Consider the following 16,288-nt stretch of genomic DNA (forward strand, 5'->3'; position numbering starts at 1 on the left):
GCCCTTTCTACAAAATTTTACAAATCATATCACAGATCAAGTACGTGTTAAACGGCAGTAAAGATTTTTTTGTGTGAACCGGCAGGCCGGGATTACAAATAAAAGTTTGACTTGAAAATTTTTAATGAAAGAATAAGTTATAACGTCCCCTGTGTTGCACATGTTTTATCTATACTGTTCACAGGCCTGGCATGTCACCGGGATGTTTTAAACCGGAAATCCATGCAAGTGAAAACAAATTGAATTATGTGAAATTTAGGAAGGGATGTTATATAGAGTCCCTATAGAATACACTTTTCGTATTTTATGTACTTACTCGCTATTCTGTGTCTAGAATACATATGTTAAATAAGCTGGCCAGTTTTACATTTTAAGTTTCCAAACATGTTTGTTTTCTACTATAAAGTCCCCTCTGATCATATCATCTGCATACCCATTGGTTTTATTTTCAGTATCATCTTGCATTATTTATTTTATTTATTCTACTGGACCTATGTATTTTTGTTTTCATTTTTAAATTCATGTCTTAAATTACTGTTTGTATATTCCCCATTACCTATTAAGAGGTGTTCCTAAGATAGGAGGCTTATAGGAAAGGAAAAAGAAACCATATTATCGTTGCTTTCCCTCCCTTTACTTATATTGCCCCGATGCATAAGTGTCTACTATCGCCAAATATATTATATATATTGTAATATTACAGTGTGAAAATACATTGACATCCATTTTCTTTGTATAATAAGAAAGATATTACCTCGCTAAATCTTTAATATGGCTGCGCGGCAGCTTCTATCCACTATTCAGAAAACAAAAGTATTTTGTTATGGCTTAAATGAAATTTCTAAGCTCCGTTCGATGAAGCATCATGATCATGTTTCTTCAAGATATTTTTCATCCAAACGTAGATCACAGACGGAAATTTTGAAGTCGGCTTTGAACAATTATGACGATTTACAACTGGCACCTCTTCAAATCAAAAACTGTAACATTGGGGTAAGCTTTTCAGAGGCTCGCCTCGAACATGAATTGTATAGCTGTACAGGAAATGATATTGTTTTATGTGAGAGTTTTTCTAATGTATTTAAAGAAGGCTTCAATGCATTACATCAATCCATTGATAAGGTTGGTGTTGGATTCTTCGATTCACCCACTGTAGACAATATTGGGACTGAAGACTACATGTACTACCAAGCACTCTCAGCACTCCGACAGTTTTTGAGTGAGATTGGTAAGATCTGGAATATTTATATGCTATCTATACCTAACTCTATACAGTATCACATGTGAAAAAAAGAATAAGATTATTACAATCTAAAAAATAGTTTCACCAACATTACAAAAATTACTTTTATAATTTAATCACTGTAAAATAATGTAATGTTGATGGGTTAAACTTATCATATGTCCTGACATTGTCCTGACCAATATATTATATACAAAAATTTGTCACAAAATAATTTTGTCAAATTTGCTTGATAGTTTAACTAAATCATGGAGGTCCTGATACATTGTGATATTTGGAACATAACATCACAAAACTTAGAATTATATTATTTCTGAATATCATCGAAAACTGCAAGTGTCTTCTTTCTACGCTAACATAGACATGATAGATATATTGTATTACATGTACATGATGTTTAACAGTCATGACAGTAGTGAAAATTTATTGACATCAAGATAATACATTTGTACATGGCTAATTGTCCATATAAAAAAAGAAGATGTGGTATGATTGTCAATGAGACAACTCTCCATAAGAGACATGACCAAAATGACACAGAAATTAACTACTATAGGTCACCGTACAGCCTTCAACAATGAGCAAAGCCTTTACCGCAAAGGCAGCTTTAAAAGGCCTTAAAATGACAATATCAGTCAGGGGTACTTAATTTACAAGTACAAGTTATTTTTGATTACTTGGCCTCAAATTTCAAGTCCATCTGACAAAAGATTTTGGACACTTTTGAACACTTAAATGTCTATTTCAATTGATTAATTTATTTTTTGTGAAAGATGAAAGACTTTTACTGATTCACTTATTAGAAATGCTCCGATTCAAGCTTAAGTATGAAAATCTATCAAATATATGCCAAAAACTGTCACTTTTCACATGGTTTTTGTCAAAAATGAAAGTGGCCGCATCCAGTTCATCCTCGACCTTATATGTTATGTATTATCATAAAACACAACTTACATTCCAATATCAAGGATGAACATGAATGCGGTCACTTTCATTTAAGACGGAAACCGTCTAAAATTTAACTAAAATGCTGAAATTGTGAAGATTTCAGTAATTAAGCATGACTTAATGATGCAAGTTCCTGATATACATGTATGTGCGTTGCAATGCCAAAATAAGCCCATATTTATGTAGCAGAAGCATTATACCCTCCAAAAAATAACTAAACGTTTACATTTAAACAATTTTGTAAAACTGCTATATTTTGGGGTCAAAAAGGGGTCTTACTGGACCTACTCCTTTGTAGGATACTTATACAAGTGAATTTTATTTACTTTTGTAGGTAAAAAAAATATTGGCTGAGCTATGTCCCTTAGACATTCAGATTCTTTTAATTGTGAAAGTAAAAAAGTCATCCTATCTTCTTTTATTGAATTCTTATGATTTCTTTGCTCTAATAGAATTTTAAATTATCTGCCCTTTGCAAATGTCTAAATACTAATCATTTAAGTGTAATTTCATGGACAATGTAAATACCATTTGTCTGTTATCTTCAGAACACTGCTCATTTATATGTACCAACCCCCAAGGAGCAATTTTGTGCAAATACTTGTGCAAATACTTAAGATCTTTGCTCAATCAGTTTCTTTGTTGAAGGAATTTAAGACAAAACATTGAACTCTTATAAAAAAAAATTGAGCAAAGCTGGGAAAAATCATTAAAGGCATGAATTGACATCTCAAAACTTGAGGACTTTTACATATATGTGAGATTGTAAGAAAATGAACTAAGGGCCTCATTTATCATGTTTATGTACAAAAAGAGAAGAAAAAAAAAATATGTAACACATAAAAAAATGACAACCAGTGAATTACAGGCTCCTGACTTGGGACAGGCACATACATCCATATGGCTGCTTATATATATATATATATATATATACAACTCGTCTAAACATCAACCCAACAATGTTAGATGTTCTTCCCTCGCCGGGATTCGAACCTATGCTACTGTGATATCGTGACACCAAATCGCCTGCACTGCAGCCATCCCGCTAGACCTAACGACCACCTGGGCTCTACTATATATATATACTAGAACACACCCGCGAAATCGCGGGCATTCAGAGCGAAGTTTAAAGTATGTAAAGTGTTATTGGAACAATTTTCAAGTTGTAAAATATTGAATGACTGGAGAATTCAGCAAAAGTACCATAAGTCATAGCTATAGGTTATTGGGGACAGGAAATGTTGTTTTTAGCTCACCTGGCCCAAAGGGCCAAGTGAGCTTTTCTCATCACTTGGCGTCCTGCGTCCGTCGTCCGTCGTCGTCGTCGTCCTGCGTCCGGCGTTAACTTTTACAAAAATCTTCTCCTCTGAAACTACTGGGCCAAATTTAACCAAACTTGGCCACAATCATCATTGGGGTATCTAGTTCAGAAATTGTGTCCGGTGACCCCGCCAACCAACCAAGATGGCCGCCATGGCTAAAAATAGAACATAGGGATAGGGTAAAATGCAGTTTTTGGCTTATAACTCAAAAACCAAAGCATTTAGAGCAAATCTGACGTGGGATAAAATTGTTTATCAGGTTAAGATCTATCTGCCCTGAAATTTTCAGATGAATCTGACATTCCGTTGTTAGGTTGCTGCCCCTGAATTTTGAAAATTGTGTCCGATGACCCCGCCAACCAACCAAGATGGCCGCCACATCTAAAAATAGAACATAGGGGTAAAATGCAGTTTTTGGCTTATAACTCAAAAAACAAAGCATTAAGAGTAAATCTGACACGATGTAAACTTGTTGATCAGGTCAAGATCTATCTGCCCTGGAATTTACAGATGAATTGGATCATCGGTTGTTAGGCTGCTGCCCCTGAATTAGTAATTTTGAGGAAATTTTGCTGTTTTTTTTGTTATTATCTGGAATATTATTATAGATAGTGATAAACTGTAAACAGCAATAATGTACAGCAAAGTAAGAACTAAAAATAAGTCATCATAACCAAAATAGTCAATTGACCCCCTAAGGAGTTATTGCCCTTCATTGTAAATTTTTAATAATTTTCACAAAATTTGTAGATTTTCACCAATATTTTCCACAGAAATTACTGTTATAGATAGAGATAATTGTAAGCAGCAAAAATGTTTAGTAAAGTAAGATCTACAAACACATCACCATCACCAAAACACAATTTTGTCATGAATCCATCTGTGTACAATGTTTAATATTAACATAGACCAAGGTGAGCGACACAGGCTCTTTAGAGCCTCTAGTTTTTTTATCCCTCCTCCTTTATTTCCAATATTCCCATTTTTTGGTATTCTATCAATTTCAATATGAACATACATTTAGTATGTTATGAACATTCAAGTAAGGAGCCTGTAATTCAGTGGTTGTTGTTTGTTTGTGTGTTACATATTTGTTTTTCGTTCATTTTTTTTGTACATAAATAAGGCCGCTATTTTCTGGTTTGAATTGTTTTACATTGTCAGTTCGGGGCCTTTTAAAGCTGAGTATGCGGTATGGGCTTTGCTTGTTGTTGAAGGTCGTACGGTAACCTATAATTGTTAATATCTGTGTCATATTGGTCTCTTGTGGAGAGTTGTCTCAACAGGGCAATCATACCTTATCTTCTTTTTTTTTATAATCAATGAATTTTGTAAAAGATTTAATGACTGGAGAATTTCAGAAAAGGTATCAAAAGTTCACATGAATATTTTTAGCGCTTATCTGTTTATTATGAACATTCATTACTATATAAATATAGTGCATTTACTTTCAATTCTAAGTTTACTAATCGATCCATAGTGATCATTCATATAGTATACAGACCCGCTCTATTTAATAAACTCTGTGACTGCCGTGGATAGTAAACTTGAAAATGAAAGCAGATAGAATTCTGAAAATACACTTTATTTTTTGCATAGTATGTTCCAAGTATACAGAAAAACGCAAACCGGGAGTCTAATCCGACTTAAAATTTCGTCCAATGACGGGACAATATCCGGATGCCTTTTTTCTCGTTTTTCTCCAAAAATAACTCAATCTGAATAATCATATGAATGGATGACAAATGGCAATATGCACTGTACCTATAGGACACAGAGGCGTGTTGATCAATTAATTGTGGAAAGAAGAGAAGCGACACCCAAAATGAGGTCTTCTCGTTTAATAGTATAGATATAAATTCAAAGAACAGAAAAAGATAAATAGTTTCCAAATGCTTTCACTATTAGAAAGTACCAAACGCATGACAAAACTTTTACTAAATTTAATTTCTCAATTTCCCCTTACCCACAAAAATAATTGAAAATAACCCAGTGTATGGCATTTCTTTATCTATATCTATAAGATAATCGTGCAATTTTGCTTATATCATTATTTTCAATCAACTGATAACAAGGAAATATTTAAATTTAAAATAATTTTGAATTCTGGAAAATGATAAAAGGTATGATGAACAGTCAGTGGACTTACTTAAAAAAGAGTGATTTTGTAAACCACTGATTCAAGAAACATTATGTCCATAAAGGTTGGAAGTAAGAGTTGTCTTTCTTTAAACATCATCTATTTACATGATTTTAGTAGTAGTGATTTAATCTGATTATAAATTTAAATATAGAATACTAATGATCAACATGATGGTACTAAAATAATCAGAACCAACTTCTTTGTTGATAGTTATGTTTCACAGATGATGTTGTATATATGTTCCTTACGTCGTGACTACAATCCTCTACCCTTTCATGGATGTGACTATTTACCAGATTTGTTATAACATTCATGTAAGCAACACGAAGGGTGCCACATGTGGAGCAGGATCTGCTTACCCTTCCTGAGCACCTGAGTTCACCCCTACTTTTTGATGGGGTTCCTGTTGCTTAGGCAGTGACCATTTGATTTTCTGGGGAGGGGGGGTGCTATGGATTTTTTCTGAAAAAAAAGTTTGTTTCCAGTTTTTGGAGAAAAATACTATTTGTTTTTGACTCTGAGAAAAAAATATGTTTTGTTTCAACCTCAGCTGCCACTATCTGTAATGCTAAAATTGAAAGAAAAAAATTGTTTCGACTTGTCGCCAAAAAAAAAGATTGTTTTTGGATGAAGGCGGAAAAAAAGGTTGTCCAGAAAAAAATCCATAGCCCCCCCCCCCAAAAAAAAATCAAATGGTTGCTGTCTTATTTCTTTAGTTTTCTATGTTGTGTCATGTGTACTATTGTTTGTCTGTTTGTTTTTTTTCATTTTTAGGCAGTAAATTTAGCCATGGTGTTGTCAGTTTATTTTTAATTTATTAAGTTTGACTGTCCATCTGGTATCTTTTGTCCTTCTTTTGTATTACATGTTTAATGATGAAATAAATTTTTCAAAAGAAAAAAATAAGTTTGAAAGATTTCTATTATCATTATAAAAGTTTTATTATTATCTAAAAAATTATAACATGTATAACATGTATAATGCTTTATATTTTTTTTTTAATTCAGATTATCACGAAAAGTGTTTGAAGCAAAAGGAGCCATTTGGAGATGCATTTGACAAACAAAATGAAGCTTATGTGGCAACCCTCCTGACAAACCACTTGCTGTCTCGACTAGTGTATGGTAACAGATACCTTATAAGCAATAAATTCTCAGTACAACCTCCAAAATGTCCGTGTTTAAAGCCGTTGGAATGTTCTTCCCTAATAAACTGTGGACAAACAGGCTTAGGTATGACTATCAAACTTTTTGTGTCAGGCAGTGGTCCTTGGTAGAATCTTGGTACAGAGTCAATTTGGGATAATGACATGTATGAATATAACTTTTTTGAGTATCATACATGTACATGTACTGCTATTTTCATTCAAAAAAATTACTTCTTTAATTAAGTATATAATTATTATTTTAATTGATCACATGTACAATAATTGACAATTTTCATAGGTTTATTTTCCCAATTTTACTACATTTGTCATGTTTGAAATCATGGTAATAATGAATTATAATATATACTATTTTCTTTGGTTACATCTTCTGACATCAGACTCTGACTTCTCTTGAACTGAATTTTAATGTGTGAATTGTTATACGTTTACTTTTCTGTATCTGTATTGGCTAGAGGTATAGGGGGAGAGTTGAGATCTGATAAACATGTTTAACCCCGCCACATTTTTGGCCTGACCCAAGTCAGGAGCCTATGGCCTTTGTTAGTCTTGTATTATTATTATAATTTTAGTTTCTTGTGTACAATTTGGAGTTTAGTATGGCATTCATTATTCATTATCACTGAAGTAGTATATATATTTGTTTAGGGGCCAGCTGAAGGATGCCTCTGGGTGCTGGAATTTCTCACTGCATTGAAGACCTGTTGGTGACCTTCTGCTGTTGTCTTCTCTATGGTCGGCTTGTTGTCTTTTTGACACATTCCCCATTTCCATTCTCAATTTTACATTGTAAATCGTGCATGTGTCATCAATTTATTTTGAAATCTCTTTAATTCTCTTAACTGATTTGTTTAACCACTGTTATGTCTGTTGCTTAGAAAATGAATAATTTAAGTTGTGTTTTGTCAGAGCCATTTCAGAAGAGGTTCTATTTCAGATGATTGATTCAGGCTCCTAGGAATCCCTTAGATGTATGCATATGATATTAACTTGAACTACATGAACTATGAAAAAGGGTTTATGAGCCAGTGGCTCTTCTAGTTCCATTCTATTATGCTGTCTATTATTTTTCAGGCTGTGAAGACATTTGGTATGGACATCCTGACATAGTTTTGGTACCACCAAATTTTTCAAATATACCACTCTGGTTTTTTGAAGATGATATTGAAGCTCAGATGCAAGATGATGATGATTTGTCAACAAAAGACCTATTGCAGGAGAATGACGGATCAATAGATATTAGTGAATTAAAACTCAAGATGGTACTTGAAAAATGTGCTGAGCAAATATTAAGCCAAGCTATTACATTTTCATTTTATGAAGCAAACAGAGATTCACCAGGAGGGAGAGAACGCCATACATTAATTCCCTCACTAGTGTTAACACCTCATCATTACCTTGTGGTTATGTATGATTATGAAAATGATATTTTATTAAGCAGTGATCATCAGATATCTCCTTTATGGGATGAAACTGGTCTAAAATTCAACTTATCAGCTATTTTACAAATTTGGATGGTTCTGAATCATAGCTATTTAAAGCCAAAACTCAGTTCTGTTTTTCAAAAAGATTTTGCCTTTACTTGTGAGATTCACAGAATTTTTAAGGAGTTACAAGTGTTTGATAAAACAAAGCAAATTACTTACAGGCCATCGTTTAGACAAGAAAATAAACATGTTAAAGATAAAAAGCCGTTTATGCTTTACTCTGACTATAAAAAAAGTTTCAACAGATGTCATGCTTGAAAGTAGTGAGGCGAAATTTGAGATTATTACAGATGTAGAATTTTCTTGTTTATGTACATAACATTGCAGTTGTTGAAAAAAAGTGTTAAAAAGACTAAAAAATGTACATAACCAGGAGAACATGTTTTTTTTTACACAGTAGTAAAAAAATAGAATATGTAACAAATTTTGTCCATCTTTTAAAAAGCTATTTCTACATGTTCTTTCATTTTTATACATTATCAGTTGTCAACCATATTAAAATTTAATTTATATTTAATTTAAGAGAATGTTTGAAATATTGTTTTGATATCTAATTAATGTTATGACACAATTTCATTATTTTTTTAATGACAATGCCGATCTATTCAAAATAAATATTGCATTGACTTCTGTCTATTGATTTGTCTAAATGTTTGGGGAAATAAGACACAGGGTTCCAAGAAACTCCTTATGGTTTTATATTTATATTTATATAAATTGGGTAGCAATATCTTACAAATGTGAAACCAGTAGCAATAATCTAAAACTGGTTATGAAGATATATATATTAATAGTAACTACTGTGTTATTTCAAGGTAAAAATGTGTTTAGACTTTTTTGCCAGTTGGCCAGACACTAAGGGAGGTGAACAAAAATTGTGTTGGGGGGGGGGGGGGGGGGGGGGGGAGGACAATTTTTTTTCTCATACCAGATTTCATTTTTTATTTATATTTTTTTGGGGGGAGGGGGGGTGTCCATACCCACAAAAGCATTGCACAAAAGCCAAAAAATAAAAGAGGGTATTTTTTAATGGGGCTGGGGTTATTCACAACAGCATAGTGTTAAACAATCTAATTAAAAACCCATCTCTGATCGCTGCCGTTTTCTGATATGTTGTGTGGGAGATCTAACGAAACCCGCTTTTAGGTCACATGTGAGTGACCTCGTAGGTGTGTCTTTTTCAACCAATGAAAATGAGTCTTTGACAATCTTGAAAGTTTATCCTGAGGTAAGGGGATGTAACTCATTTTATTTACGAAGAAATCGTCAGTCCAAAAAATGCATAAACTTTTTTGATTGGCTCATTGATAGGTCATCAACTCATTTGCATATTATTATAAATTTATAACTTCCAGTTCACTCACATGTGACCTCAAAGCGGGTTTCGTTAGATCTCCCACGCGACATATCAGAAAACGGGAGCAATGAGAGATCGGTTTTTAATTTGATTGAATGTTGCACAATAGCAAAAAATTGAATATAAATTCAAATCATATAAACCAATTCTAAGTTATTTGGTAACAGTTAATATTCTGTGTCAGAAACCTATTATGTGTGAAATATTTAATTACAATCCAAATTCAGACATATGTTAAGCATGAATTTTGTGTCCATTTTTGCCCCAACAGTTCAGGGTTGGACCTCTGCAGTCGTATCCAGCTGTGCTCAGGGAAGCATTTTATTTCTATTGCAATTAAGTATAGCTTAGCACACATTTTAATGAAACTTGTTATTTACTTGTTATAATTTCAATTTGATTGTGTTAACTTTATATTTTTACCATGTTTACTAAGAACAGCTTATAAATTATATGGTAAATGGAAATTTATTTTGTTTATAATCAATCATTGGCCCAACACAATGTGTCATTGTAAATACACATATTGAGTTCTCCAAATAATTTTAGCATGTTAGATGAATTTTAAAATCATGTCAATGTAAATGTTCACTCGGATGGTTGTATTTAGTCACCTGTATATATAGCAGATTCAACACATGGGGATCACTGACCATAGTGTTGCGTGTGTGTCATTGTCACAATTTCTTTTATCTACAATTCCTTCTCAACTTAAGGTGGTATGGGAGTCTAAAAAAACTGATAGAATTTGTTCATACTTTGCCAAAACGTAGTATCTATTGATATATGTTCAAAAATAAAATAAAAAATGATAGGTTACTGTGCATTTTCTCAAGCTGCAGGACCTGACAAAATGACACATTTTGTGTGGATTATACAGGAAAAAACACAATTTTGTGATTAGAAACTAAACAAAATGATAGAATTGTTAAATACTTGAGGAAAAGATAGCTTTCAGAGAATGTTTTGAAAATATTAAAAGAAAAGATAAGGTCACCGTACGTTTTTATGCCCTATTTATGGGCATTATATTTCCTGGTCTGTGCGTCCTTCCATCCGTTCATCCCACTTCAGGTTAAAGTTTTTGGTCGAGGTAGTTTTTGATGAAGTTGAAGTCCAAGCAATTTGACACTTAGTAAACTGTGATATGATCTTTCGAATTTCAATCCCAAATTAGTCTAAGAGATTTTCTCCCATTTTCAGGGTCCTGGCTGAACATAGAAAATGATAGGGCAGATGGGGCATCCGCGTACTTGGGACACATTCTTGTTTACGGCTAAGATACAAAATAGGAAAATTTCATGAAGAATCCTTCAGAAAATGCACTGTTTTAGAGTTACCTCCCCTTAAAATGCAAATTTCGAAACAATTTAAAAACAACCAAAAATAATCAACATTTGCAATAATATTAATATTTATAGGTTATATTCTTATGAATTCAATTTTGTTCTTTTAAATGAAAATTCACATTAAATTTTGCTAGCTTGATAGAAAATATGGACCTTTGATTCTCTGTTTTTTTACAATTCAAGATGGAGGAAGACACCCATACCACCTTAAAGGAATTAAACCAGAAGGCTCAGATACATTATTATGATTGATATAAATAATATTAATGTTATAATGAACTGTTGATATGTACCAACTTTTTTTCCTGTGAAAGATTAACTAAAAAAGAAGTCATTTTTACTTTGTAATAATGAAATGAAAAGGGGTGACACTATTTGTCTGCAACTCCTCTCAACCTATTCAAAGGAATCACACGAGACTTTCTTACAAACACCTTTATGAGCTGTTGATATGCAACAGCTATTAAAATTTTTGCTGGGAAATGATTTTTTCTTGCAAAAAAGAATGTTTCTACTTTGTGCTATTGAATTTTATATCAGGGAATATCGGGTGCTCCAGAAGGGTAAGCAGGCACTATCGTGATGCTCATGTTATTACAAACCCATCACATAGTATAATTTTTGAAAAGGGAACAGGATTTTAGTTCCGACATAAGGGACATCATCTGTGAAACGGATATTCCGTAACAGTCAACCCACTCTTGATGGTGTCGCAAATAATATGAAGGTATGATTCCAACTTTACCATTTGGAACTCTTGTTTTAATAGTTTCCTTGTCAAGGAACTCATGATAAGAAATACAAGCCCGGGAATGTCGTTTCAATCAGGAGATACATACTTTGTATGCAGGCGCTGCAGGAATGGAAAGTTCACAATTGGGAAGCTGAAATCATCTGTTGTTGTAAAATTTTGTTGTCAACCGACCTTCATTGTAAATTTCGATATGGGGTAGACTTAACTGTATCTGTTGTATCCTTTTTCTCTAGTTGATGGGATAGATACCTTCAACATAGTCACCAAATTTTGAATTATTGAATGAGTGAGTGAACATCATCTATATAGGGGAAAGTAAAAGTTAAAGGATATTGCTTAACTTCTTTTCTTTCTTTCTAAGAAGTTCTTGTTGGAGTCAGCTTCATAAGAATGAAGGAACAAGTCGGCAAGAAAAGGGGAACAGTTGCTTTCCATTAGAATGCCAATTGTTTGATGAAAAACACGTCCTCCAAACGTATCAAATATGTTCTCGATAAAGAATGTCAGGTTTTTGTCGAGCCTGCGACTTTTGTCGCAGAAAGCTCGACATAGGGATAGTGATCCGGCGGCGGCGGCGGCTACGGCGGCGGCGGCAGCGTTAGTTAACTTCTTAAAAGCTTTATATTTTAGAGGGTGGAAGACTTGGATGCTTCATACTTTATATAGATGCCTCATGTTACGAAGTTTCCGTCAGTCACATGTCCAATGTCCTTGACCTCATTTTCATGGTTCAGTGACTACTTGAAAAAAAAGTTAAGATTTTTTGTAATGTTAAATTCTCTCTTATTATGAGTAATATGATAACTATATTTGGTATGTGTGTACCTTGCAAGGTCCTCATGCCCGCCAGACAGTTTTCACTTGACCTCGACCTCATTTCATGGTTCAGTGAACAAGGTTAAGTTTTGGTGGTCAAGTCCATATCTCAGATACTATAAGCAATAGGTCTTGTATATTCAGTGTATGGATGGACTGTAAGGTGTACATGTCCAACTGGCAGGTGTCATCTGACCTTGGCCTCATTTTCAAGGTTCAGTGGTTATACTTAAGTTTTTGTGTTTTGGTCTGTTTGTCTTATACTGTATGCAATAGGTCTACCTATATTTGGTGTATGGAATGATTGTAAGGTGTACACTTCCAACTGACAGGTGTCATCTGACCTTGACCTCATTTTTATTGTTCAGTGGTTATAGTTAGGTTTTTGTGTTTTAATTTGTTTTTCTTATACTGTATGCAATAGGTCTACTATATTTGGTGTATGGAATGATTGTAAGGTGTACATGTCTAGCTGGCAGGTGTCACCTGACCTTGACCTCATTTTCATGGTTCAGTGGTCAAAGTTAAGTTTTTGAGTTTTGGTGTTTTTTTTTAATACTATATGGTCAACTAATTATTTGGTGTATGGAAATATTGTATGATCTATGTCAGTCACGAAGGTTTTATTTGACCTTGACCCCATTTTCACGGTTCATTGGTCAATGTTTAGTTTTCTTGGTCAATGTTAAGTTTATCTGACAGTTGTAATAAAGCTTTATATTTAGGACTATCAACATATTATCAATGATTAGTAAAGAAGGCGAGACATTTCAGTTTGTGCACTCTTGTTTTTATTGAATCAGAGTGATTTAGGGTGTATCCCTCCCTAAGACAACATATTTGTATCCACGTTGGCCATTCTTTTTTATGAAATAAAGCAATACCAAGTCTTTCAACTTGTCTTTTAGTTTTGGAATGAGGAATACTTGTGTATAGTATAGAAAAGTCAAATGTTGTAATACTATTGCAAGATGAAAAAGTCTTAGATTGAATGTACTATTTAAGATCTTTTGATTTTTTTCAGTATCCTCATGATGTCATTTGATTTACAACACCTCTAGAATAGGCAGTTTCACATTAACTTTTAAGCCCGGCTTTGATTGCTGATAAATCTGGCAGTGTTAAAAATTTAAAAGAGGTTTCGTGAAGCACTTGAAAGACCCAGCAATATACCTTTGTTTGTAAGGAAACCTGTGTAGTTTAGGTATGCAATGCAGTGGTGGAAGATCCAGTTCCTCATCTGTGTCTGAAATTTCAAAGGAACATAGAACAGATCTACAATTATCCAAGATTTCCTCTTAAGTAAGTGTTGTGGGGAAGTATATTGAGTTTTCAAGTTAACTGTCAGCACCTTATTCATTTATCAAGCAGTTTATGTATTGTTATTTACACACAAACATCCCTTATCTGCAGGGACAAATTGACCACCCTATTCCTTATGTGTTACCCAGATTGTTCAGTTATCGACATATGATCATTCAACCCCGTGCATTGTCCCTAAATATTTTCATGATTGAAAGGTTGTTAAAAGAATCCGAAGTGACTACCCCTTTCCTTATTAGAGGGGATGGACAGATAGTCAGTCTGATTTCTACCTCCTTTCACCTTCTCGACATAGGTATAGTGATCCGGCGGTGACGGTATTGGCTAACTTCTTAAAAGTATTATAATTTCCAATGTGGAAGCTTCGTATATAGATACCTAAAAATATGAAGGGAGATTATACGTGGCGACCATTTAAATCCAAAACAATTTGAAATATACACAGTACAAATTTATTTTTGCATTTCATAATAGATATAGGAAGATGTGGTGTGAGTGCCAATGAGACAACTCTCCATCCAAATAACAATTTAAAAATTAAACCATTATAGGTTAAAGTACGGCCTTCAACACGGAGCCTTGGCTCACACCGAACAACAAGCTATAAAGGGCCCCAAAATTACTAGTGTAAAACCATTCAAACGGGAAAACCAACGGTCTAATCTATATAAACAAAACGAGAAACGAGAAACACGTATATATTACATAAACAAACGACAACTACTGTACATCAGATTATACATATAAAGACAAAATGGCTTATATAGGTATGAGATCAGAAACATAGAGTTGACATTATTTCAAACATCAAAGATCTGGCTACATCAAGATTCTATTTTAGGATGGAACATGTCGACTGGTCTTCGCAAAAAGGAACAACTTAAAAAAATGCATCTCGAAAACATCAACGAAGTCATTTGAACTCTTTTAATTGACTTATCTTTCTGGGAATATCCAACAGAACCCTGGACCCATATGGTACCAATGTATAATAGTAAAAAGAAAAGCAGACAAATACTAGTTCAGTAGACACAATATAGAAAACTAAGACTTAGCGACACACACCCCACAACACACATGTTCAAGATCTAAAGTACAAAACACGCTGGACCTAGCTACTCATTACAACTAATCCAAGACTTGTAAGTAAAATCGAAGTACATCCTGGAATAAATGATCACCAAGTAGTCATAGCAAATATAGACATGAAAGCAAAAACATCAAATAGTTATCAAAGGTACCAGCTTATAAATACGCCAGACGCGCGTTTCGTCTACATAAGATTTATCAGTTGCTATCAGATCATAATAAAAAAGATTAGAAACACAGAATAAAGAATTCATCCTACAGAAAACTATAGGTATTAAAAATCATGTGCCGTGGATCTCAACACATTTTGAAGACTGATACGCGGCATACATCGAAGATACAATGCTGCTTAAAAACAAAACACCAAGAAAAATTGGAACAAGTACAGACAGACAAGAGACCTTGTCCTGTCAAGAAGAAGATGAACGAATCCCAGGACAACTATGTTAGACAAACCCTAAGAGGTCAAGAGAACGAGGGAAGCACTAAACCAAACCTTTGCAAAAAAATCTGGATATATATAAAATGAGCTGCGTCGTATAGAAATCGATCTTATGCAAGTCCACGTATACATGTACATGTATAAGATTTTGATATTTGAACAATCAGCTACCCAAAAGGCGTAGATGAGTTGTGTGCTGCTTTGTCGGATTCTTATAGCTATCCAATTTAGTTTGGAACAGTGACAGACTTTCGGAGAGATTTTCCAACCCAAAAAGGTTAACAGATGTAATAATATTCATTTCAATAAGGTCGATTTCCTATTAGACTCAGCTCAAATCATATATGTCAAATTTGGGAAACTGCACACCTTCAAACATTAGACAATTACATATGTACATTATGCCGTTAGTTTCTCTTTTGGTTCGTTCATATTTTGTATATTAGGCCGTTTGTTTTCGTGTTTGAATTGTTTTACACTTGTCTTTTCAGAGCCTGTCGTAGCTTACTATGTGATACGGGCTTTGCTACTTGCTGATGGCCGTACGGTGACCTATAAGTGTTAATTTCTGTGGTATTTGGTCTCTTGTATCGCATTGGAAATCGGACTACATTTTCTTTTTTTATTATGACAGTGGAGAAATTTCTGAAGATTTGCGACAAGAAAAATCACAGCCAACCTTATCGCAAGGTTGCAGCAAACTTCCTCTTTTCCTTTTCATACGGGTTTTTAAAGACCAAAAACTACCTGAAAATTGTTAACACAGCAAACAGATTATAACTTGTAATTGATTTCAGGAACCATGTGAATATACTATAGAAAGCTGATAAACGGTAAAAATAATATTGGG

General features: G+C 33.7%; 1 protein-coding gene across 1 annotated transcript; it reads left to right on the forward strand.

Moving 5' to 3' along the window:
- The first annotated feature begins 642 nt into the window (after positions 1-642).
- Positions 643-8,935, forward strand: LOC134686845 (uncharacterized). The gene is made up of 3 exons (XM_063546657.1): positions 643-1,228; positions 6,664-6,888; positions 7,896-8,935. Exons 1-3 carry the CDS (start codon positions 772-774, stop codon positions 8,564-8,566), a joined length of 1,353 nt encoding a protein of 450 aa, XP_063402727.1. The 5' UTR covers positions 643-771; the 3' UTR covers positions 8,567-8,935.
- The last annotated feature ends 7,353 nt before the right edge of the window (positions 8,936-16,288 follow it).

This window comes from Mytilus trossulus, chromosome 10 (genome assembly GCF_036588685.1).
Source record: "Mytilus trossulus isolate FHL-02 chromosome 10, PNRI_Mtr1.1.1.hap1, whole genome shotgun sequence".
Taxonomy (NCBI): domain Eukaryota; kingdom Metazoa; phylum Mollusca; class Bivalvia; order Mytilida; family Mytilidae; genus Mytilus; species Mytilus trossulus.